At 36.7% G+C, this 27,940-nt stretch overlaps 1 protein-coding gene across 7 annotated transcripts in view; it reads right to left on the bottom strand.

Moving 5' to 3' along the window:
- The window catches only part of gria4.L (glutamate receptor, ionotropic, AMPA 4 L homeolog), a 209,384-nt gene that overhangs the window by 137,307 nt on the left and 44,137 nt on the right, over nucleotides 1–27,940 (bottom strand). For all 7 annotated transcript variants that reach the window (XR_005965215.1, XM_041580812.1, XM_041580810.1 and 4 more), the window contains 1 exon segment: nucleotides 8,510–8,749. Coding sequence is in view for 6 of the 7 variants with exons in the window: in XM_041580812.1 (XP_041436746.1) it covers nucleotides 8,510–8,749 (240 nt within the window). In the remaining variant the exon portion in view is untranslated.

The following is a 27,940-nucleotide window of genomic DNA, read 5'->3' as shown; positions in this document are numbered from 1 at the left end:
ACAGGTAACTCTTGCTGTGCCATGTCAACTTTTTGGATCTTTTTGAAATGCATTTCCCTCTGTTCTGGCAGCTTCACATATTCATGATCATTTGTCCAGCTGCTGTTCAATAACGTTAAATGCCTAACAAAAAAAAAGAGCCATCTGGTATATAGCTGACACATGACCTTTTCTAAAGTATATTCTTGCACATAAATCAGTGTAGATAAAGAAGTGCTGAATTGTATTCCTAAGGCACTCTTTGTGGATCTCTGATTTGTTCCCAACAGACACAGGAGTTGCAAAGCATGCAAAAACCCCAGCTAGAACTTTAGTGAAAAAACTCCACTTCCTAAACATGTTCTCTGTTTATCAACACTGTATTTCAAGAGGCTGCACTCTTAGGCCCCCCATTGCTTGAACCAGACCCCTCTACTCGTACACCCCTTCGCACCCCTCCACAATCCTCACCCCTCCCCACAATCGTCTCACCAATCTGCTTCTTCTTGCCAATTACAATCTCTTCCACTGGTGACTGGGTGGCTGAGAGATTCAAACCACTGTCCATTGCCCAGTAATGATGCAGCCAGCAGGTGGCAGGCTGCCCCCAATATTTGCTGTCCTAGGCTCAGGCCTTTTAGGCCTGCCCACAAATCCAGGTCTGGTGTCTATAGTAGTGTTATGTGGGTCGGGTCTCCACCTGCGCCAGTTCGAGCCCGACTTCCAGGTTCCTTTTATAGACCCTCACCAACCCGCCCCGCCAATGAAGTCACAAAAGGGTCTTGGTGAGCAGGCACGCGTCTATAGAAGTTAAACCCGGAAGTCGGAAGCTGGCATTGTAAGGTCAGGGGGGGAGCAGGCAGAAGAGCTCAACCTGGCGACCCGGAAAGGGGGGTGAGGTCAGCCCGAACACGACCGACCCGCAGGTAGACCCGCAGGTGTCGAGCCGGCCCGCACATCACTAGTTTATAGCTATCTGTTGCCTTTAAATTATTTATGTTCATTAAGCAATCACCTCCTATACACATCTATACACACACACCCATACTGCACTCCCATTTAAGCAAAAAACATATTTTAAATTATCCGGGTGCTACTGTGAGGAGACCATAGAAATATAATATAATAGAGTAAAAGTGGCTCCTGGAAATGTCTTTAAAAATAATAAAACTTTATTAAATCAATATATGAACCACTGATATGATATATTTATAACAATTTAGATTTAAGATTTGACATTTTTTCTGAAGTTTAATGTCAAAACTTTTTATTTGAATATCATTTGAATATACATTTTTGCATTTAGACAGAAATATCACAAGGGAAATGTGTTTTAAACAAATGTCATTTTCTAAGGGGGTGATAATGCACAGCACGTACTTTCTAAACAAATTTAATAGTTTGATCATCTTCCCACCACTGAAGTGTTCTATGTCTCTCCTACTCTCTGCTTTTATTTTGTTCCATTCTTCCCTCCTCCTTCTTGGTTAAAGTGGATTCATTTTTTAGAAGAATATCATCATGTCACCAGTAGAATTCTATGTGTATTAGTCATGTCCTTAAAAGTGTTTTTCAAAGAAAAATAAGCTTTGAAAATATTGTAAACATTAACTTTCATAAAAGATATTAAAGTGGACCTGTCACCCTGACATAAAAAGCTGTATAATAAAAGTCCTTTTCAAATTAAAGATAAAGTCCAAATTTTCTATTAAATCATTCATAGTTGTTTAAACTTATTTAAAAATCTCAGCTGTCAATCAAATATTGTCTGCTATGCCGTAGGGGGATGCATGAACTAACATGGTATAGGTTTACTTAGAGCCATACTCTAGACCACTAGTTCTAGACAATTTCTGGTCCAGCCTTTGGTCAGGGCCCCCCTTACCTGATAAACAAGATAATAAGTCAAAGCCTGATTTTATGAACCCCAATTTTATATTTTCCCTGATAATTTTTCTGGTTCCCTGGAAAATGTAAAATTGTGCTTTTGAAGCTTTTGTATTTTGATCCTGATTCTGATACCCGTTTGACTACTGCCTGGCTTTGACGATTCTACTCTCTGTATCCTGACCCATGCCTATTTACCGACTCCGATTCTGCTTAACCCTCTGATTGACTTCCTGGTTTGACCCTTGCCTGCCTGACTACGCTTATTCTCTGCCTGCCTTGACCCAGCCTGATCTGACTACTCTTTTGCCTAATGCCTTTTACTACGACCTTCTGCCCAAAGACTCTCGCTAGACAGTCGTGCCCCTCTGCCTATCCAGAACCTCTAGCCTTGCACCTCTCGTTTAAGTCCTGGTGGCATTCAAGTAGCTGAGGGCTCCTCCCGAGGCCAAAGGCGGTCACACTTCAGGTGAAGCACGAGCCGAGACCAGGGTGCTTGGCATTTGTTCTGGTGTTGGGTGCAGACCGTTACATTTACCTTCAAGCTTGGCTTTCTGGTATATCTACAAGAACCACCAAATCCTACCCTAACATATTATAGATTGAGTCACCTGCAAGTGCTCTAACCCCAACCTCCATCACAGTGGAACCAGCTCACATTTTGGGGACCCTAGACTAATACTAGTTGGCCCTTCATTAAAGTAACTGCACTATAGCCAGTAAAGGCTAATTGCAGATACCATAACAACATCTCTGTAACAAAAACATACCCTGGCGGTCTAGTGGGGGGACGTCAGGGACACCCGCTGCAAGCCACTTCCTCTGCTCCTAATCCGGCACGCATCTCCTGTTTATATACGCGCATGTGCGCTGGCGTGATGATGCAAAATTCAAATGTATTTAACGAGGTATTTTGTATTTTCATACTGCCCGTTATAGGAGTTTGTTCCTGGTGCTTCTGAGCTTTAAGCTATCTGTCTGAACCTGTTTTTGATTCCTGTTGTGACCCCCTGCCTGGCTTTTGACTATTCTGACCTCTGGATCCTGTCCCTTGCCTGAATACCGACTACCTCTACTGCTAAATTCCTTCTGTTTGATCTCCCAGTTTGACTGCCTGACTACGCTTATTCTCTGCCTGTCTCGACCCAGCCTGATCTGACTATGATTTTGCCTTACGCCTTGTACCACGACCTTCTGCCCAAATACTTTGCTTACAGTTGTGCCCCTTCGCTTGTTTAGAACTTTTTGCCTTGCACCTCTCGTTTTAAGACCTGGCGGCATATGAGTAGCTGAGGGCTCCTCCCAAGGCCAAAAGCGCCGGTTACAGGCGGAAGCACGAGCCAAGACCAGGGTGCTTGGTATTGGTTCTAGATTCAGGGTGCCAACCTTTACAATCTCAGAATATTTTTTTATAATCAGAAAAGAATATATTTTAAACTGGCTGACAATATTTTTGGAGTTAATTTAAAAATAAATCACAGCTTAATTAACATGGACGGCCCTGAGGGATTCCCTGCCCCATTTTTTACCAAGTTTACCTCTGTTCCACCCCTGACCTCCAGTCAATGCCCCCTGGAAACCAAGACATGGATTACCCTTATGGGAATCAGCCGCTTTTAATTTACACATTTTTTTCCACGTGAATTAAATTATACTTCAAACCATAGACAATGATCTAATCTGTACATATAATCAAAGCCCTCAAATGATAAAATAACAGTGTTTGTAAGAATGAATTTAGCTCTATATCTGTTCTGCTTTCAACTCAGCAATGAAGCCAACACAAATCAGTAAACCTTAATAATTTAGATAATTAATTAGCACTGCTGCTCATCCCTCCCTAATCACTGCAATACATATGTATTTTTAGCAGATTTCCAGCTAGCAGTTATCACTCAAAGGTGTATAAAGGTGTTATATAATTAATGTGCATGAACATAAAGAAACCAGAGCTGGTGACTAAAGTTATTGGCTTACATTTTTTAAATGTAAATCAATATGAGATTCCTTGTTATAATCTGACCATGCGTCCTTGAACTCTGACCACATTCCTTGCTCTAACCCTACAGTATACTGTACATACAATTGACTCTCAAAAAAATCAGGAAAGGTTGACAGGCCTGTTTGGCAGAGCTTATCTGTTAAGAGCAAGAGTCATACAAATTTGTATTTGTTATGTTACTCCCAGTGGGTCACTGTACAAAGCAACGTCTCATCCAAAAAGATAATCTATTGTACTTGAGCCCAATAAACATAATAAGTGGTTTGCATGAATACAATCAAAATGTTGTGCTATCTTGGTACTTTAGTTAAACTGGGTCTGCAGGCTCCAGTACAATTTTTAGATGATATTCTAGATAGCATTTGGATTCTCCTAGAAATAGACTTCAAATGTTAAAGCTTTCATAACATTTTGATCCCCATTAACTTTTAAACAAAATTCAAAATAGTCACCGATCACGTCCCATTGTAGTCAGTGTGAGGAGAATATAGCCAAAAATCATTGCATAAACCAGATGTACAGTACCTGTGTTTTTGTCCAGAACAGTCCTGGACTGGGATTCAAACTATGCCCTGGTATTCAAATTACACCGAGGCCAAAACAGCCCCCACCAGCTTACTAAATAGTGACTGTTTATGACATCTTACAGCAACCCGTCTGACCAGGGTCTGTTTCAAGCTTCAGGACACATTTGGAATATCCCAAACTAGACCCACATCCACTTGAGACACTGCTCGTCTGTGCTGCGTTCTGACCTAGCCACTTCGATCCTAATAGTAAGAGGCCCATTTAACAAAGTCCGAATTTATCTCAATATTTTCTGAAAAAAACTCAGATCAAATCCGCACAGGTTTTTTCGGCTTTTTACGAATATTTCAGAATTTCCACCCAAAAACTTGGAATTTTTGCCCGAAAACCTCGAAAACTTCAGATAATTGCACGAAACCCAGCGCAGATTAAAAAATCTTTTGGACTTCTCCCACTGACTTATATGCAACCTTAGCAGGTCTGAGATGCTTGATTTTCGGATTCAGACTTTTTCCATCCCTGGGTAGGGATGTAGCGAACGTCGGAAAAAAAGTTCGCGAACATATTCGCGAACTTGCGCAAAAATGCGAGCGGTTCGCGAACCCCATAGACTTCAATGGGAAGGCGAACTTTAACATCTAGAAAAGACATTTCTGGCCAGAAAAATGATTTTAAAGTTGTTTAAAGGGTGCAACGACCTGGACAGTGGCATGCCAGAGGGGGATCAAGGGCAAAAATGTATCTGAAAAATCTGCCTGTGTGTGCTTGGAAGAGATAGTGTAGGGGGAGAGCTGTTAGTGATTTCAGGGACAGATGATAGTAAGTTTGCTGGCTAGTAATCTGCTTGATACTGCTCTGTATTGGAGGGACAGAAGTCTGCAGGGATTTGAGGGACATTTTAGCTTAGGTAGCTTTGCTGGCTAGTAATCTACTGTTCTCTTTAAACAACTGCCATACGTTGACCTTGTAGGCATTGTTTGCCCAGTTTTTTTGGACGCAGCCACTGAAGCACAGTTGCCAGAAAAAATATGCCATATAAATGCTGAAAATAGTCATTTTTCGCCATACGTTGACCTTGTAGACATTGTTTGCCCAGTTTTTTTGGACGCAGCCACTGAAGCACAGTTGCCAGAAAAATAATGCCATATAAATGCTGAAAATAGTAATTTTTTCGCCATACGTTGACCTTGTAGACATTGTTTGCCCAGTTTTTTTGGTTGCAGCCACTGAAGCACAGTTGCCAGAAAAAATATGCCACATAAATGCTGAAAATAGTCATTTTTTGCCATATACGTTGAGTCAACGTATGGCAAAAAATGACTATTTTCAGCATTTATATGGCATATTTTTTCTGGCCTCTGTGCTTCAGTGGCTGTGGCCAAAAAACTGGGCAAACAATGCCTACAAGGTCAACGTATACACTACTACAGCGGTGGATACGGATTACGTAAAATATATGAATGCTGCTTGAAAAAAAGTAACTCAAGTGGTTTTTCTAGAGACGATAATATTATCAATATTTAGACAAAATGTGAACAAGCTCACACAGCTCGATGGCGGGTTGAAGAAAACACTGTGCAAATAATGCCTACAAGGTCAACGTATACACTACTACAGCGGTGGATACGGATTACGTAAAATATATGAATGCTGCTTGAAAAAAAGTAACTCAAGTGGTTTTTCTAGAGACGATAATATTATCAATATTTAGACAAAATGTGAACAAGGTCACACAGCTCGATGGCGGGTTGAAGAAAACAGTGTGCAAATAATGCCTACAAGGTCAACGTATACACTACTACAGCGGTGGATACGGATTACGTAAAATATATTATGGCTGCTTGAAAAAAGTGACTCCGGTGTTTTTTCTGGAGACGGTAATATTATGGATATTTAGACAGAATGGGAACAAGGTCACACAGCTCGATGGCGGGTTGAAGAAAACAGTGTGCAAATAATGCCTACAAGGCCAACGTATACACTACTACAGCGGTGGATACGGATTACGTAAAATATATTATGGCTGCTTGAAAAAAGTGACTCCGGTGTTTTTTCTGGAGACGGTAATATTATGGATATTTAGACAGAATGTGAACAAGGTCACACAGCTCGATGGCGGGTTGAAGAAAACAGTGTGCAAATAATGCCTACAAGGCCAACGTATACACTACTACAGCGGTGGATACGGATTACGTAAAATATATTATGGCTGCTTGAAAAAAGTGACTCCGGTGTTTTTTCTGGAGACGGTAATATTATGGATATTTAGACAGAATGGGAACAAGGTCACACAGCTCGATGGCGGGTTGAAGAAAACAGTGTGCAAATAATGCCTACAAGGCCAACGTATACACTACTACAGCGGTGGATACGGATTACGTAAAATATATTATGGCTGCTTGAAAAAAGTGACTCCGGTGTTTTTTCTGGAGACGGTAATATTATGGATATTTAGACAGAATGTGAACAAGGTCACACAGCTCGATGGCGGGTTGAAGAAAACAGTGTGCAAATAATGCCTACAAGGCCAACGTATACACTACTACAGCGGTGGATACGGATTACGTAAAATATATTATGGCTGCTTGAAAAAAGTGACTCCGGTGTTTTTTCTGGAGACGGTAATATTATGGATATTTAGACAGAATGTGAACAAGGTCACACAGCTCGATGGCGGGTTGAAGAAAACAGTGTGCAAATAATGCCTACAGGGCAAATAATGCCTAAAAGGTCAACTTATACACTACTACAGCGGTAGTAAAATAAAAAAAAGTAAAATAAAAAAAAATGAATATTAAAAAAAAAAAATTAAAGTTGGTGCTGCTGAACTACTAGGAGCAGCAGATTAGCACACCAGTCCCACTCCCCAACACTGCTAGACTAATAGCACTGGGCTCTTATAGTAGTAGTAGTAGTAGTAGTAGTAAAACAACAAAAAAATAAATAAAAGCAGTCCTTACAAGGACTACTGTTATTGCAGCAGTCAGCAGATGAGATCAGAAGCAGGACAGCTGCCCACTGCAGCTACATACAGAGCACTGCAGTAGAAGGTAGATTACTAGCCAGCAAAGCTACCTAAGCTTAAATGTCCCTCAAACCCCTGCAGACTTCTGTCCCTCCAATAACAGAGCAGTATCAAAACGATTACTAGCCAGCAAACTTTCAACTGTCCCTGAAATCACTAACAGGCAGCAGCTCTCTCCCTACACTATCTCTTCAGCACACACAGGCAGAGTGAAAAAACGCTGCAGGGCTTCGGTTTTTATAGGGAAGGGGAGTGGTCCAGGGGAGAGCTTCCTGATTGGCTGCCATGTACCTGCTGGTCTGGGGTGAGAGGGCAAAAAAAAGCGCCAACAATGGCGAACCCAAAATGGCGAACGTCGCGCGACGTTCGCGAACTTCCGGCGAGCGCGAACACCCGATGTTCGCGCGAACAAGTTCGCCGGCGAACAGTTCGCGACATCTCTATCCCTGGGATATAATAAATTCCAAAACATTCGGTTTTTTATAAAATTCAGATTTTATTCTAAAAAAACACAATTTTTTTGGATTTTCTGCATTCAGGGTTTAGTAAATAACCCCCTAAGACTAAATAGAGGGTTTATGTAATCAGCCTCATATCACATAAACAGAACCATGTAGTAACTAATGGGATTTTACACCATGCCTGATTAAGCACCAACAGGGAGGGTTTTACTGAGGACCTAAAAAAAGAAATGCTGAATCAGCAACTAATGTTAGCCCATGTATGAAAATATTAAATTTTCCTCGTATTCTACAAATTATTTTTGTTTACTATATATTTTTTTCTAATAAAAAAAATGACTTCTGGGGTCAGTGGCGTAACTATAGAGGAAGCTTCCTCTATAGCTGTAGCGAAATACACCTGTCTTCTCCGACCCTATGTCATGGCTTTAAAGTTTAAATTTCACATTTCTAGGTGCTTTGTTTTTTTTTTTTGTTTTTTTTTATAAATTACTGACATGTACTTGTATTTAAACGATGGAATATAATTTAAAAAACATCATCAACCCCCAACAAAAATTAGAGCTATAAAATGTTCTATAAAACAAACTGCAAATACAAAAAAAAAAAAATCACATCATCACTTACCCCTGTCTGTGTCATACAGAAAGACATAATGATTCCACCCGTAGTGATCAAGCAAACTCAGGAGAGCACCTCGTAACGGTGGTCTGAGCTGCAGTACAAACTGGCTTTCACCCTCGGTGGGGAAACTTGGTGTGATGAGGGAGATGTGCAAGGCGCTGCAGAATGAGGTCAGGGTGTGTACTGATCTCTTGTCATATAGTCCAAAAATGGCAAAAACTCCTCTTGAATACTGGGAGCAAACTGCAAAGAAAACAAAATGGGTTATAAATACTTGTGATGGTCCGATGTGATACGCTGTCATTTGTAGCTTTAAAAGGAGATTGAAAGCTAAACAAAGAAGTAGGATAGAGATGTTGTACATTAAGGGTTTTTTTAAATCAAAAACCACAAAATCATATGATTTTTAAAAACGTCCAACCAAACTAGAATCCAGAATTTTACTATCAAAAAAGCACAGTTTAATCTTATCGGGGAAAAAATTTGAGCGAAAACCCGAATTGTAAATTTTCTTGATTTTTTAGGGCTTTTTCTTAAAAAATCTGATTTTTTTTTATTTTTGTCCAAAAAGCCCAAAATAGTTGGATTTTCGGTCTAATTCCAGTGCAGACTACAGAAACTTCCAAATAGCATAGGGACCTCTCCCATTGACTTATATACAACCGGTCTGAGATGGTGGATTTTTGGATTCTGCAGCCTCGGGGTATAATAAATCTCGAAAACTTCGTGTTTTTTTCCCCACAAAAATTCGGATTTGATAGTAAAAAAAAGTAATGATACAAGACTGATTGATTGTTAATTTCGATTTTCATGGCATGGCAGCTCACAAACCAATGCAATTTACATCAAAATTTAATAATCATTCCTAAAGAATCAGCTTCTTTTAAAGTCTGACCTCATTTTCTGCATTGAGAGCTGTTTAATTATATGTAAAACATTCAGTTGCTATCAATCAAATAAAAAAATGGAAATGATATCATAATTGTACAATGGCAAATAATTTCTATCATTTTGACACCATTTGGTAAACCTTGATATATATTTTACACATGTCAATTCATTGCTACAAAGTCTTAACCCACTTGTGAAAATGTGTGAAATGATTGTTTTTGCCAGTCCTGAAGCAAACAACACATTTAAATTAGGTTGGAAAGTCAGATGCAGTAGGCTGAAATGATACAAAACATATGTCTATATGTCAGAGAATATTTTATTGAAAAGGTGAAATTTGACCAAAAATGGCCAATATTCTTAGACCCTCCTAATTATTTAATTTTACAATGAAGCTAGTACAGTTATTGGACCTGTTATCCAGAATGCTTGGGACCTGGGGTTTTCCAAATAAAGGGTATTTCAGTAATTTGGATCTCCACACCTTAAGACTAGTAAAAAATCATTTAAACGTTAATTAAACCCAATATCATTAATTTGGCTTCAATGTTAGTTTGGATCAAGTATAACGTACTGTTTTCTTATTGAAAAAAATATATATATATTTTTTAATAATTACACATTGAGGCTCATTTATAAACAATGCGCAAATTTGCTCCTGTGTAGTAACTCATAGCAACCATCAGATGATTGCTTTCAGCATTCACCCTGCAGCTGACTGAAAAAAAGGAATCACTGATGGGGTTACTGCCAGGAGCAAATTTGTCCAGTGTTTATAAATGAGCCTCAATGTTTAATAATTACATTTTTAAAAAATGATTTTCTTTTTCCCTGTAATAAGAAAAGAGCACCTTGTAAATGAACCCCTCTTTTCAGATACAATTAAAATCTGTTATTAAGTATCCCATATTATTTTTGTCCCATTGCCCCTGAACCTAATATTTTTCATTGATCTCACTCTCTTTTGAATCATGAAATCGACATTTTTTTCCTCTCCAGAAACACTTTGTAATTTTTCTAGCTTCATTAGGGAAGATATTTTATTCTACTTCCTTCTAGTCGTGTGATTCTAGTGCTCTGAGCAGTGGTCCTTGTCTGAATTACTTATTACTGCTGAACAATTCTGTACAGTGTGACGATAAGAAAAGGTAAAGTGCTATTATTATTTTATGCAGTCATGTCATTTTTTAATTCATGTCATATAATACTGCATAGAGAACAAAATAGTGATATGTCGATCTCATTCATGAGAGTGGCTGCAGGTCTAGTTTTAGAGCACAGAGATCTGCAATAATTCATTTAATGATTTAATTATTTACTAAAGTCTGATGGGAAAAAAAATTAAATGTTTTTTTTCACTAGAAAGCACAATTTTTTAGAGGAAAAAAACTAGAATTTTTCAAGATTTGTTATACCCCAAGGCTGCTAAAAGTCCAAATCAGAAAATACTCAATTTCCAACCTGGCAGAGGTCCCATTTAAAATTTGAAGATATCATGGTCTGCACTGAGTTTCGTCCAAAAATCTGAAAAATTCGGGGGTTTAGAGCGATATCACAAGAAATTTGAGGGTTTCGGGCACAAAACCCGAAAAATGGTGCACAGTGAGAAAATATGGTAGAACGACCTGTTTTTTGCACTTTGCACCGTGCTTTGCACATATTAAAACACTCCTATAGACTTGAGTACCACCAGATACAACTAACAGTCCTATCTACAATCCTTTTGAAATTAATGCAGTCAGATGCTGTACTCTGCAGAGGGAGTCAATGGAAAATCTGTATACATATATCTATTGCTACAAAAATAAGTAATGTATATTCAAATAATGTTTTATTTAGGCATTTATCCCTAAATGTATTACCCTTTTTGTTCATGCTTATCGTGTCCGCAGGAAAAAATATTGTTTTCATGCTTCAGTCCTTATAACCCTTATATAAGCATTAAGAAATACGTCTACAAATAAAAGGAAATTAATCTTGCATTTATACCTCTATAAGTACATCTCTCTAAACACTGCTCTCTTTAAACACTGCTCATGATCTTAGCTTAAGGAGGTTAGTGGGAAAAAAACCCCACAATTTTGTCGGGATTTATTATATCCTGACGATTGAAAAAGTCTGAATACGAAAATCCGGCATCTCAGGCTTGCCGAGGTCGCATATAAGTCAATAGGAGATGTTCCAAAGATGTTTTGATCTGCGTTGGGATTCGTGCAATAATCTGAAGATTTCTGGGTTTTTGGACTAAAATTAGAAAAAGTCTGAGTTTTTGGGTGGAAAATCAGATTCGTATTTTTCAAGATTTTTTTTTTTCAGGTTTTTTCCTGCAAACAAAATTTTTTGGAAAAGTGTATTAATAAATAAGGCGAAAAAAACCTGTGCGGATTTGGTTTTTTCCCAAAAATAATTGGGATAAATTCGGACTGATAAATAACCCCCTAAGTGTATTACATGAGGATCTACATTTTTAATCCCATATTTTGTGAGAAATTTGCCAGTCCAAAACAACACAAACAATTTAAGGCCATTGATGATAAAACCACCTGCTGTAGACAGAAGATGGCTCAGCAGAAGAAATTTGCTGTAATTTGTTTTTTATGAGAAAGGTTAACAATGGATTGAGCTATTTGATCCTTATTGACTAACATATTTAGCCCTGATTCAATCTAGAATTCAATGGTTTTGATCTTGAGCTGCATGGCAAGTTAATCCATTTAAAGGCTTTTATGTGTATGAAACTGAGTTAATCCCTCTTTTGGACTGTAGCGGAGACAAACAAGTCAACCATTTTGAAAATTACATTAGAAACACAAACAACTATGAGTGAATTGACAAGGTGGGACACCAAGGGGGTTATTTATGAACGTCCGAATTTATCTCAATATTTTCTGAAAAAAACTACGACCAAATCCGCACAGGTTTTTTGGGCTTATTTATTAATTCACTTTCCTGAAAATTTTGTTTGTGTGAAAAATCAGTTTTTCACAATTTTTTCGGATTTTTCACCCGAAAACTCCGCATTTTGCCCGAAAACTTCGGGGTATTGCCAAAAATCCAGAGCACATCAATATATCATTGGGACTTCTCTCACTTATAAGCCTGAATTTATCTCAATGTTTTCTGAAAAAAACTACGACCAAATCCACACAGGTTTTTTGGGCTTATTAACACACTTTCCTGAAAATTTTGTTTGCTATATGACTTTTATGGCGGATGCCGGATTTTCAGATTCAGATTTTTCCATCCTCAGGGTTTAATACATTTTTTTAAAAGTCAGATTTTATGATTTTTGTATTCAGAGTTTAGTAAATAACTCCCTAAAAGTATCATAGCCACATGTCAAGTTCACATAAACTTTGTAATTTATTTTGTATGGTATTTGTTTACACATCTACATTTTCTAGTGATATAAATGTGGATGTTAGGCACTCACTAATGTGTTAATAGGCAGCTTGAACACTGATTTCCCTGCTTTATTTTAAGGAATGTATAATGGAGCCTCAAAATAATACATTTCTTTTTAGCAGGCTACAATGGCACTACCTTTAGAATAATTTGTAATAAACATAATTCTAGAGGCTATGCGTAAATGTACATGTTATATATTGTATTTGCCAAGGTTGACCACAGACAGAAGCCCATCAACCTCAATCAATTCTTATATAGTTCAGCCTAGTTATATACTATAGTTTGCAAAGCTGACAATAAACAGAAGCCAATCAAGCTCAACCAATTCTTTTACAGTTCACTCTAGTTATATGCTATAATTGGCAAGACTGACAAAAGACAGTAGACCCTTAAGATCAACCAGTTCTCGTACAGATCGGGCCTATTTATATAAAGTAGCTGACAAGGTTGACAGCGGACAGAAGCCCATAAAGTTCAACCAGTTCTAGTTATATACTGTAGTTGACAAGACTGACAACAGTCAGTAGACCATCAAGCTCAACCAGTTCAACCTAGTTACATGCTTTAGTTGGGAAGGTTGACAACCAGTTCAGCAGATCCATAGCAAGGAGCACAGAAAGTAAATCTATCACGACACATTCAATTTAAATTAGATTAATTCCCACAATTCTACCAGTGAATTCTAATTACAGTACTATAATTGGTCATACAATTTTGAAGAGAAGAGCATCTCCACTTAAAGGCTTAGTCAGTGTGAATAACAGAACTCCAAATGCCAAGAACAGACTGTAAAATCACCTCTACCGGCCACCCAGTTTTTATATCCAGCAGAAGAGAGTCTAGTAATGTAGGAGGAAACAACTCCATGCCAATGAAGCATTTAGTAATAGAAAACTTCCCAGCACTAGAAGATCACAAATATGAAAAAGAAATAGATGAAAAAGAAAAATTTTATGGTAATACTATCAATTAAATCAATATAATTACGAGTCATGTTCACTTTTAAAATATGTATAACATTGGTTATTATGTGCATGGAGCCTTATGTATCTGTTTTTTCCCCTCTATATTCATATGAGTATGAGCAATAATCATCATTGCTCTGGCACAATCACCTCATATACTGTAATGATACCGTGAGTTACAAATGAAATATCTGTTTGGTTTCTAGACAAGGAAGTGCCAATATCATTTTAATTAGAAAGACAATATGGCAGGGCTCACTAATGTTACTACTTGATGCTAGTAATTTACTTGCCTTTTATTATAATTTCCGTCATAATACATTGTTGATTGAATAATGAAAATACCCAGATGAAAGCATAATTTGTTTATGGAACCACAAATACGAAATAAATGGCTTATGATAAAAACAGAAATAAAGGTTATCTTTCCCAGTCTGTTCCTAACTGACACTTCGAGGGAAATGAAATGCAAACACCAGCTGAGATAAAAATGCCAAAGTCAACTTCAATTAGAGTGGAACCAAATTAGGAAAGCATGCTTCAATTAAAGAGAATACCGTATGAGTCATCTACATGTTAATAATTAAAATAGTTAAATCTGTGACTAAAGCCATACTGAGAATGAATAAATATCACACTGGCATCTACTGTATTTAGAGTGGAAAAAGAAAAAAAAAAGGAATGAAGAAAGGAAGGAAAGTGATATAAATTTAGTTTACAATAGATAAAGAGATAGCCAAGGAATCAGTTATAAAGGCAGAGATGGGAAAATCACTTCAAAATTATTTTTAGAAAGGAAGAGACGATAAAGATAATTATGTAAAATGATGAGGACTCTGTTGATCCAGAATCATAAATTAATGCTCGCTGATCACCATTTACATGTAAAACACCTTAGACAAATTGGGGGTTATTTATAAGTCCAAATTTATCTCACTATTTTCTGCTACAAACTCCGATCAAATCCGCTCAGGTTTTTTATGCTTATTTAATATTACATTTTCCCGAAAATTAGCTGAACGGGAAAAAATCTGATTTTCACGATTTTTTTCTGATTTTTTTCATCTAATTTTCACGATTTTTTTCAGAATTTTTACCCAAAAACGTAGAAAATTTCGAGGTATTGCATGAAACCCAGCGCACATCAAAAAATCATTGGGACTTCTCCCATTGACTTATATGCAACATCGAGAGTTCTGAGATGCTGTATTTTCAGATTTGGACTTTTCCATCCTCGGGGGTTTAATAAAGTCCAATTTTATTAAAAAAAAAAATCACAAAATTTTTATTTTAGTAAATAACCCCCATTGATTGTGGTGATCCAATAAACTGGAATCATGACAGATCTGGTTTGATGAACAAAAATAAAAATTACTGTAAAAAGCCATGAACCTATGTGTCACTGTCCTAACAATATTCTAAATTAGTTATTATTAAATATTCCCTTTTGACTTCCCTAAAACTTCATCCAAATAAATTCTAATATAATATCAGCTATAGTAAACAGCATACATTTTACTATAGCTTTGGTTTAACTGGATTTGGTGGGATAATACAGTACCCAAGTGCTCATAGAGTAGGAAAAAAAATCAATATTTTATGTACTTAAGAAGTAGTTTAGTCAGTTACCTCTGGGACATAAATGTTAAAATAACTTACAAAGTACCAGATTAAACTACAATTGTTATATAATATTTCAAATAATATAATGGACAATAATTAGAAGTTGGTAGATTTCCAATTCTTATAAAAAAAGATGATTAATATTATAATTTCAATGATTAAAAAAAAGTTATAAATAAAGCTAAATTACAAAAAATCAGTTTACAGAAAATCAATTATTATATTATTAAATCAATTATTATACAATAAAATTATTAAATAATGGAAAGCATAACATAACTCCTGAGGGGAATTTTTTTCCAAATAATATTATTGACAATAATGAGAAAGCTTGAGAAAAAAATGAAAAAAGGGGTGGTTCACCTTTAAGATAACTTTTATTATGTTATATAATGGCTAATTCTAAGCAACTTTTTAATTGTTTTTCGTCATATATTTTTTATAGTTTTATAGTTATTTGCCTTTTTCTAGGCGTTGCTGACCTTGTAAAAAACAAATGCTCTGTAAGGCTACAAATGTATTGTTACTTTTTATTACTGATCCTTCTATTCATGTTATGAAAACATAACATAACCCCTGGGAATTTTTATTAAATAAAAAAATATATAATTTAGATAAAATTTGAGCTTTTCAAGCTTAAAATAAATCAGTCTTTAAAGCTTAAAAAAGTCAAAAGTTAAAAAAACATTTTAAAAAAAGTAAAGCTTAAAGAATTTCAATTATTTTACAATAAGATATAGGTATTAAATAATAGAAAACATACTATAACACCTGGGGATTTTTTTTGTTCAAATAAAAATTGTCATTAAGGTAATAAAAAAATGTCAATTTTCTACAATAAGATATAGGTATTTAATGAGTAATACCTGGGGATTTCTATTTCAAATAAAAATTATTGTTAAGGTAATAAATAAAATTGGAGTCTTTAAAAACTTAAAATCAATAAGTCTTTAAAGATAAAAAAGGTCAAAGTTAAAAATCAAAATCTCATTAAGATTAAAAGAAAGTTAATTCTTTTATAATAAAATACAATTAAATGATTGAAAACACAATATAAATCCTGGCAGTTTTGGAAAGTCTTAAAAAATTATCATTAATATTATAAGATCATAATCAGTCTTTAAAGCTAAAAAAACGAAAAATTTGAATTATATTTTTTGAAAATCAATTTTAAAAATGTCAATTATTCTTCAATAAAATAAAAGTATTACATGATAGAAATATAACATAACCCCTTGGGAAAAAATTCAAATATTATTATTGACAATAATAAGAAAGTTGCCAAGCCTTAAAAAAATATCATTAATATTATAAAATCAATTGGTCTTTAAAGCTTAAACCAAGAAAAGAAAATCAATAACTTTTTAAATTAAAAGCACTTTAAGAATGTCAATTATTACACAATAAAATAAAAGTTTTAAATGATGAAGACATAACACCCACTAAAGCTCATCAATTTGAAGATGGCAGAAATCAGCCTGCCAAAATCTGCAGGTTGATTTCAGGCCCCGACTGAATCTTCTTGTATGCTCATGTCTGGAGCATTGTGTCAGCTTCGGTGTGATCAGACTTGGCAGATTTCAGTGAAGAAACACTAGACTTTGCATCCACTGTTCATGCCGGAACCGACACAAGGCTTCCGGACACGAGCAGACATGAAAATTTGGCTAGCTGTTGCGGAGTTGCAAACAAGCCTATGGATTTTGGCAGGCTGGTTTCTGCCCTGTCTGGCCCTAGCCTTATTCTTGTCACAAATTGAAAAAATTTGTAAAAGATCATCAGCAAAATCTCCTCAATGAATAATAAAATCTTTGGGAAATTGGTAGCCCCCCCTTTTTTTATATTATTTAAACCTATGTCCTCTTAGGGGGTTATTTATCAAAGTCCAAATTTATCTCAATATTTTCTGCTACAAACTCAGCTTATTTATTATTACATTTTACAGAAAATTTGCACTGCGAGATTTTTCACCCAAAAACTAAGATTTTTTGCCTGAAAACACAGCACACATCAAAAAATTATTGGGGCTTCTCCCATTGACTTATATGCAACCTCAACAGGTCTGAGATGCCTGATTTTCTGATTCTGACTTTTCCATCCTCAGGGTTTAGTAAATTCCAAAAAAATTGTGATTTTTTAAAAGTCAAAAAAAAATCACTTGCATTCAGAGTTTAGTAAATAACCCCTACAAAGTTGCTCCTTGATTGGAAACAGCAGTCATGCTGAGCAAAATATATTTAAATAAAATGTTATAGTATAATCAAAAACTGCAGCATGATCAGTGAGGTGATTACCTTCATAGCTTTGTACAACCAAAGAAAATTCACATATTTTCCATCTTACCTTTTGTCTAAACTAAAGTTCTGTCTACTCTGTTTAAGTGAGTCGAATTCAAAGTCGGAGGATTTTATTCATGGTACGATCGTATTCCGATCGTAGTACGATCAAACTTTTTTATCGTACTATCATACGATTTTCCTTCGAAACCCAAAATATGCTCTGGCAGGTGCCCATAGGCTAACATTGCACTTCCGCAGGTTTAAGTTGGCGAAGTATTGAAGTCGACATTTTTTTAAAGAGACAGTACTTTGATTATCGAATGTTCGAATAGTCGAACGATTTTTACTTCGAAACGAAGTCAAAGTAAATTCGAAGTTGTAGTATCCTATTCAATGGTTGAAATTGCCAAAAAATTACTACGAATTTCGAATTTTTTTACTTCGACAATTACCCTCGAATTCACTTCGACCCTTGATAAATCTGCCACTATAAGTAAATAAATACAGGACATTTTAGTCTTCTACTGTTACTTGCTTTATATGCTTTTGCATGTTTAAACATGTTTATGCAATCTTATTATTAAAGATTAATGCATCTTAAACACGTTTATAATTGCTTATAGTGGTTTTGCATAATTAATCAGAAGACATAGAGGAATTTTATATTAAATGCCAACACCATTACTATTAAGTGTATATTAGAGAAAAAGCAAACTGTTTCACTGTGGACACACAGCAATCAGTTCTCCTTATTGGAGCGCCCTGGTCTAGATTACAGAAGAGAGATGAGCTCTATCAGAAAATTATATAACTAAAAACAGCATGAAGGCTTGAAATTAATGGCTGTTTCCCAGATGGTGACTTGGACACATATTCTGTAGAAAAGACCCTACATAATATGTAATTATAGTTATACAAAAATACAAAAGATATGATTGTCCAAAAAAATGACCTATTCAACAATTTCTTTTTATATTTTGAGGAATTTGCAATCATTTGTAAACATGGTCTTGATAACCGAGCTCATATGTATTGGAAAAATGTATGGTATGCTCAAGTTTGTTTTATCTTATTGCAAAACAAAAAAAGGAACACAAGTAGTTGGGAACTTACCATAGGCTATAGTTCAACCCTAAAATAAATTTAAAAAATTTAATATTGGTTGGGTATTGTCAGCACATAGATTTCTTGGACATTAAAAAAAGGTTTTGACAACGCAGTTGCATTTTAGCCACTAGCCATGAATAGCTTTACAAACTGATAAAATATTGTCTGAAATAAATTTTGGGCTGTTTTCTAATAAGAGATGGCTGGACGGTCACCATCTGGTTCATCGGACAAGCTGCCTGTTAATTTGAAATATTATGATATCTGAAATTGCTTTCTGTATTGTATAGTGGCAAAGATTATCCATGAGTAATAAGATCTCTATTAACGCACAATGGGTTTAATATGTTGAAGTGGCTATGTGGTGAAATGTAAGGAGACAATGATCCAGTTTGCCTTCTCGCTTCTTTACTATTTCATGGTCTCTAGGGCATTTATGACGACAAGGTATAAAGCATCCAAATTTCAAGACCCATAGTAGTTGAGCACTCTGGAATCACTTTATTAGCAGTCTACACCAGGCTAGTAGAAATAGGTAAGTGTTGTCTCCTTCTACACTGTCACTAGGTAGAACCACCACACCACACCACTACTATGGTGTTGCCTAATACCTAACGGCTACTAAAATTTATTACACATTAATATACCTAACAAGGTTGTTTTGCCATCAATTACAACGTACAGTGTTAGAAAAGAAAAATCCCAAATCAGTCAAGTGTGAAATTTTTTTGTTTACATAGGACACTATGGGAAATGGCTTTAGATCTACAGATACTAGATAACAAACATGTACTATGAATATTTATAATATGAACTAGGGATTAATTTATGAACAGAAGCAAAAGTTTGGGAGAAAAATTAAGTTCACAAATGGTACTTGTACATATAAATGCACATACAAACTTGGCAACACCAATTCGCCATACATCCTGATCTGATGAATAGTATGCTTGTGGTTTTTATGGAACCCTGGCACAGCGGGCAGATTTGGGGGGTTATTTATTAAAGTCCGAATGCCGAAACCTTGAAAAAATTTTTTTTACTATAAAATCCAAATTTTTAGTAGAAAAAAACCTTGAATTTTTTGAGATTTATCATACCCCTAAGATGGAAAATGTCAGAATCTGTAAATCCGGTATCTCAGACCTACCAAGGTTGTATTTAAGTCTATAGGAGAGGTCCCTATTCTATTTGGAAGTTTCTGTGGTCTGCACTGGAATTAGCCAGAAAATCTGACTATTTTGGATTTTTCAGGCAAAAATCTGAAACTTTTTAGCTTTTCAGGAACAAAGACCAAAAAATTCAAGCGCTTTGGGAGAAAAGTTAAAAAAAATCATACAATTCGGAAAATTTGTGATTTTTTTTTATAAAATCGGACTTTCAAAAAAATCAATAATTTTTCGGAATTGATTAAACCCCGACAATGGGAAAAGTCCGAATCCGGCATCTCAGACCTGTCAAGGTTGCATATAAGTCCATGGGAGAGTAATATGCTTATTGAGAGACTATAAAGGTAATTTAAAGTAGAACCAAACCTTTAATTATAAACACCCCTACCAGAAGAAGACACAAAGATTACCGAAGAGAAGAAGATGTCGCCCGTAAACTCCACTGTACAGAATCTGCACCGAGGGGTAAGTAAAGAGCTAGGGGCATTTACTGGGAGTAACAGCTAGGCCAGGGGAGAACAGGGAGGGGGGTCTATGTAGGGTAGGGTTTTTTTTATAATTAATGGTTTTTGCTGGCACACTCTGGTTGTGTGGACGCAAAATTATCAAATTGCGGGGATAATATTACCTACAACTGGAACCTCTTAAGCACACTGACTAGTAAGCGGTAGGAAATGCAGTTTACCGAATGGGTCAAAAGGAATCATATGTTACTAGGAGGCATCTCATCGACCTCTATGGCAAAATGCCACCTAGCAATTATTCTTTTTGTATCACTGTCTGGCTACAATGTTAATAATATTTTTTAGCCATGATTTCAAACACAGTGAACTGGCAACAGAACTATATTTAGTCCCACTAACTCTGGATGTTCTGCCTATCAGTCAATACCTTTATTTTCAACAAAGTCACTATGGTAATGTATTAATGCATTTCCTTTAACTATCTCCAAATCCCCCGAAGCAGTGTACATGTTGTGCATTGTCCAAGTGCAGGCTTAATGCAAGCTGTTATAGTGTTCAGTATTCAACCTTGTTTCTAGAGTTTAAGACTATTTTCATTTGGCTTTTGCTTCAATAATATTTTATATAATGCTTGCAGGACAGAAAAAGAAGGGACAATGTCACAGATATAAAAATCATTCCGGTTCATATATCTTATGCTGGCTGTGTTACTGCATAACTATTGGCTTTATAGTGCATTTCTTGTTGTTAATCATAGTGGACATTATGTAATTTATAGTAGAAATATTATAGTGAGCCTGTAGAACAGAGGTCCAAACCACATTCAAATGTAGAATGAGTTGGGGAGCAACACAAGCAAGGAAAAAGTCCCTGGGGTGCCAAATAAGGGCTGTGATTGGCTATTTGGTAGCCCCTATGTGGACTGGCAGCCTACAGGAGGCCCTGTTTGGCAGTACACCTGGTTTTTGTACAACCAAAATTTATCTCCAGGAATGAAAAAATAAGCACCTGATTTGAGGTTAGTGAGAGTAAAGTCCAAGAGGTTGGTGAACAACATGTTGCTTGTGAGCCACTGGTTAGGCATTACTGCTATAGACTGTGGCTAACCATTAAAAGACCATTCTTGCTACTTACCAATTTATTTTGAACCTCCATCTCGTTACATGCGAGACTGGCTGGTGACTCGATTTATACATCCGTCTAAATCAACGGTATTATGTATATTCCTTATGTGGCCTATGTATGATTATCTTACCTTATGTTATTGTTGCCATGTATTCCTGACCGATACAGCGTACCGAGTTGTACAGGAACTGTGTGTCACTGACTTGAGATGGATGTAATTGTATCTGACTGTTGCTCGAATAAAAAAATGTTTTAAAAAAAAAATAAAAAATAAAATTAGTTGCTGCTGGCCAAAGTGTGTGCTATCATATTGACTTCCTCCATGTAGCAAACCAATTCTTGATACTATGCACACTACACCAGGATCAGGCTGGGCCATGGGGCACAAGGAAAATCCCAGGACCTATGTCTTTCTCCCCTTACTGATTGCCAGAGTCTATGCCCCCCTCTCCCGCTGGCTGAGATCACCGAGCCCGGGAGAAGATAAAGTTATTCATCTGAGCATTTGGTAGGGGGCAGGAGTTTCCAAAGGGGGGTGAGGGTGATGGGTCATTAAGATGATAGCCCCGGTAGGCCCCTAGACAACTAGGGGGCTATTTATCAAAGTCTGAAATTATCTAAATACTTTCTGCTACAAACTCTGATCAAATTGGCTCGGGTTTTTTACACTTATTTATTATTACATTTTCCTGAAAATTTGCTTTGCGGGAAAAAAAATCTGATTTTCATGTTTTTTTCCGGAATTGTTCATCCGATTTACACCAATTTCACAATTTTTTCTGAATTTTCACCCGAAAACTTCGGGTTATTGCACGAAACCCAGCGCACATCAAAAAATAATTGGGACTACTCCCATTGACTTATATGCAACCTGGACAGGTCTGAGATGCCTGATTTTCAGATTCAGACTTTTCCATCCTCAGGTTTTAATACATTTCGAAAAATTTGTGATTTTTAAAAAGTCTGATTTTATATAAAAAAAAAAATTCAGAAATTTTTCGTGATTTTTGCATTCAGAGTTAGTAAATAACCCCCTTAGTCTGACACTGCACTACAACATATGTTGGCGGTCAGATTACAATAAAAAGTGAGAAAAAGAAGTTGACTTTTAGAGGGCCAGATATTGCTTGAAGGACTATAACTGGACAGCTTGGGTCCAGATGATTACCTGGCAGTGCTTTATTAATTGTGGGGGAACATGGTTCCATGGTTCACCGTACCATGGTTCACCGTACCAGAGGCCACCCCTTTAGACTAGAAGAAAAGAACTTTCATTTGAAGCAACGTAGAGGGTTCTTCACAGTCAGGACAGTGAGGTTGTGGAATGCACTGCCGGGTGATGTTGTGATGGCTGATTCAGTTAATGCCTTTAAGAATGGCTTGGATGATTTTTTGGACAGACATAATATTAAAGGCTATTGTGATACTAAACTCTATAGTTAATATAGGTATGGGTATATAGAATTTTAATTAAAAGTAGGGAGGGGTGTGTGTATGGATGCTGGGTTTTCATTTGGAGGGGTTGAACTTGATGGACTTTGTCTTTTTTCAACCCAATTTAACTATGTAACTATGTAACTATGTAATTCCTTGCTCTCCATTCTGCACCCTGCTCCACCATCAGTAAATGAATGGTATTCTATCTTGGAAAAGCAAAGCAAAATGCTTATGGAAAAAAGAGAGCAACAGCGATGAACCTTCTCTAATAGCGTATTGGGTGCACAGTCCACTAATTTCCTGCTTAATATCACTTGTACATATGGGTTGAGACTAGTAAACTGCTCACCTCAGCCTGAGGCATTCTCCATAGGTGTATCACCTCAACATCTGCATAATGTGATTTGCAAATGCTGCTCTACTGATGTCAGCAAAGAAAATCACAGCTAAGGTATCCTGAATGGCAGAAAGCAATATTAAAACGTGCAACGTGTCTGGTTAAACATTTACCACTTGTAAAACTCAATATATTTAATCTCTGTTTAATATGATTTCAGTCAGTGTCTGCATGCTCCCCCCATGCATTTTACACAGATGAATAGAATTTAATTTGATCTCTAGTTCTAGATCCGAGTATACTCTCACAATCAGAGGCCTCTTCACCTCGTCTTTGGTTCTACACACTTAAATAAGTTGCGCTATAGAGTCTACTCTTGCTGGCGCTATCGAAATAATAATATTATTCCATTAGTTCGGGATATCTTGAGTAAGCTTTGGCCAGTCAAGCATCAGGAATAATATCTTTTCCATGGAGACTAAGATAATGTGATGTTCTTTTTTGGTTAAGCTATCATTTGGCACAGGAATATGAGGCTGTATGGCTGAAACCGTTTCTGCACAACTGTTGCAACAAAAAATTGCGCAAAATAAAATTGTAGAGAAAGTTCATAATTATTTTCTTGTGCTTTATTTAATAAAATGTACATTTTTTAATGAACATTGTGGGGTAATTATCTGTATTATCTCAGTTACACCCGTTAAAGGTGACCTGTCATCCAGACAGAAAAAGTTATTTTCAAATTAAACACAAAACCCACATTATTATTTTTTTTTAATTAAAACATCCATACCTGTTATAAAGGTATTTGATAAATCTCAGTTGTCAAACATATATTGCCTGCCCCTATGGCATAAGGGCAGGGCAGGCAATTACTTTCACTTTCTAGATATCACTGCACTCCCCAAATCCACCATCTCTCCTCATTGTTAAATAGTGCAGCCAGTGGATGGGCATGGGTATTAGGTTCCCTTTTCTGGTGCATAAACTAGATTTTGGCACAATGCAAAGCTTGCCTAAATAAGAGTGTTGACAAAATGGTGCCTGCCTGCTTGCTGTGATTGTGAATTCCAACACTGAAGGTAACACGATTTAAATAATTTATATTGTTTAAGTAAAGTTTATTTTGCTTGTCAAGCCCAATAGAAAGGAATTTGGAGTTGTTTCTTGGGGTGCCCTTTAAGCAAAAGGATAGGTCCCCTTTAAGCCTATGGCACATATGCAGGTTTGGACTGGGGGGCCCAGGTGCCACCTGGTCTGCTGTAGCAGGGCCCCCCTCCAGGTCCCCTGCCAGTTTCCCCTGCCGAGCCTCCTTACTGCAGCACCGAACATGCGTGTGCTTTTTATTTGCCGCAACCTGCCAGAAAAAAGGGAGGTGACAGCAGGAAAATTAGTGCAGGGAGCGATCGGGTCTGGGCCCAGTCCGACCCTGCACATATGGTTTTTTGGTGGTCACTGGGAGAACTGCTGTAGTCAGATTTGGGAACGAAAGGATCCTTTTATCCTCAATGATTCCTTATCCTCACTGACATTACAATGTCATATGCTAAATGGGGCCTTGTGACATTGTGAAGCTCATATTAACATCATGAGTTTATTGATTTAATTAAATTGTAACCCAATATAATATTGCTACAGACCCATGTAGTCACTGAGTCAGCATTACTCCTTTTCCTTACTCCATTATTAATCAGTGTCTATGCCCCCCAACCTCAATTTCTTTGTCCTTCAGGTCCCTCTTTATTCACTAATGCCCTAGTTACCCAACATTCCAATGTTGTCTTCTTCCTTTATGTATCCCTCTCCCTTTTCATTGTATTCACTTCTCATCCACAAAACATTTTAGGAAATAAAGACTACTTTTTTTTCCTCATTCAGTCCCTGAAGAGTTAAACAACTGTGGTTTAATGTTAGCTTGCTGAGCATTAGCTGATTAGTGCACACTGTAGATTCATTGCGCTCCTTACAGTAGAGCATTTGATATATTCTAAAATCAATTTTTAATGATTACGAAGCCCCTATTTGACAGCCACCCATATATAATCCCCTGTCAGATTGTACTGGAAGGAGAATGCTGATAGGAATCATAAGAAAAATATAATTCTTCATTCTAATATTGTATCTTATTCTCATCCCATTCCAGCTCCCTTATGAAGCACCCAAAACGTAAATAAAGAATAGAATACAATTATTTATATCAGTCTGTACAATAATGTTTTTTATCTGGAATTCAGTGAAACCAGGGCCCTTTTTGAAGGACCCTTACTGTTCAATCAGAACCATAGATCAGAGCTGAAGGCAAAGGAAAAAGTCAACGACTACTTTTTGTGCAAACCATCAGAAGTGTTTTTCCATGGTACCACATATCATTTAGACACGGAATATAACATGACTTTTCATGCTTGTCCAGGAGGAAATCAACTACTGTTTTGTATTCCAAGAACATAGGTCCCCTGCTTACAATGGCCCACTAATCTAGAAGATCAGTCTGACTTTGAAATTCATAGGGTACAACCAAAGGTAACAAAACGTATACCTAGCAGTTTTTGAAGTCACCAGTTTACCCCATAATCCCAGGCCTCCTCATTTGACCAATGACACTGATCTATTTCCTAGTATCACTGTATAGTATCAAAATACTCATCAGCTGCAATTGATAAACCATACCTTTGTGCAAGCTTGGGTATTCAGTCCATTAGCCTTTGTTTCCTAATCTGTCAGCAGCTCAGTTACCTTGAGTGAGAACAAGTGGCATTATCATTGCATTAATAATGAAAAGGGTTGAGCCTAGTGACATTATGAAGGCACCTCCAATGTATCTGCACAACAAGAGAAGCTGTCTATATTTTGATGAGGTCAACCTCTTCATTGAAATGCCATGGCCACCATACAGTTTCAAAGGAAGTAGGTTCTGCTTTCAAAGGAAAACCATATCAAAACCAAAGGAAACCATACATGGAAGGTTTGCAGATATCAGCCTTATTGTCAGATGTATCAATGGTACTAAAATTTAAAAAGGCCACCATAGGATCATTGTTTATCTTTCTGCAATTCTATTGTCCAACTTATTGGGCCTATGAGTCATCAGAGGATCAGGAAATGAGAGGGAAGCATCTCCCTTCCACTTACATTCTCTCCCTAAGTTGCCTATCTACATGGTCAAACAGCAATGATCAATAGTTTAAGAGACCTCAACCCACCATATCAGTCCCATTCAGCTATACAGTTATGGGACCTGTTATCCAGAATGCTCAGGACCTGGGGTTTTCCAGAAAAAGTATCTTTCCATAATTTGGATCTTCACACCTTAAGTCTACTAGAAAATCATGTAAACATTAAATAAACCCAATAGGCTGGTTCTGCTTCCAATAAGTAGTAATTATATCTTAGTTTGGATCAAGTAAAAAGTACTGTTTTATTATTTCAGGGAAAAAGGAAATCATTTTTAAAAATTTGGATTATTTTGATAAAATGGAGTCTATGGGAGATGGGCATTGTGTAATTCGGAGCTTTATAGATAACTGAACTTTTTGTTGGATAATCCCACAGTCATCTTGTGGTATTTATTTCAAATATTAGAAATTTTCAGGTCAAATAACCTTGTTTACTTAAATGTCAAGCAAGAAGTCATCAAAACTTCACTGACACAACAACTATTTTAGTAATAAATATCTGCTTAAATATAGCCAAAAAATAATCTGGAACCTGAAGGCATGGAAGGACTCTTTGTAATCTTTTGTAATCTTTCATATTTACATTTTGCCCACAGTGGCCCCTCATATTGGGAGCCCAGGGCACATGCCACATTTGTCCTTCTCTAAACATGACCCAGCAGTCAAGGTACCAAAAGCTAAGCACATTGGGGTACAAGTTGGTCACCTGGCAGCAATGCACACACAGTACTGTACATGGACCCATAGGGACAGATTCACTAAAGGGTGAGGTGGCTAACGCTAGCGACTTTTCGCCAGTGTTACCATCACCATCGACATTGCCAATTCACTAGCGAAAGAGACCGTCGCTAGCATTCATTTGCACTCTATGTCAGGTGACTTTTCACTCTGGCGTAAGGTCATTACTCCAAGTGCGCATTTTACTGAACGTTACCACTTTTGCCAGATTTGACTTTGCCACCTCAGACCAGGCAGGTGCTTTAAAGAAGCTAGATCTTCCTCAATCTTCTGTCACTTACATCATATCCTGTCTGCAGAAAAATGCATTAAAGTTCCAAAAACGCTGGCGACTTTTCCTTTTTTGAAGCGGAATTGGCTGCAAATGTCCTGACAAACTTTCTAAAGACATTTCATAACATATGGAACATTCATTTTATAGTGGGCTCATGTGTAGGGCCTTATATTAAAGGGCATGTAAAGGCAAAAAAATAAAATCCAATTTTTACTTTCTTTAATGAAAAAAAAAACCTATCTCCAATATACTTTAATTAAAAAATATGTACCGTTTTTATAAGAAACCTAACTGTATGTAGTGAAATTCTCCCTTCATTTTCTGCTGTGGATAGGAATTGTCAGATGGTCCCTAACTGCTGAGCAGGGAAACAATCATACTTATGAACAGCAGGGGGAGCCCCCGCCTTACTTACTAGCCATGCAGAACTCAAGCAGCTTTGTT

Source organism: Xenopus laevis, chromosome 2L, assembly GCF_017654675.1.
Source record: "Xenopus laevis strain J_2021 chromosome 2L, Xenopus_laevis_v10.1, whole genome shotgun sequence".
Taxonomy (NCBI): Eukaryota; Metazoa; Chordata; class Amphibia; order Anura; family Pipidae; genus Xenopus; species Xenopus laevis.
This window is presented reverse-complemented; position numbering and strand designations above follow the sequence as displayed.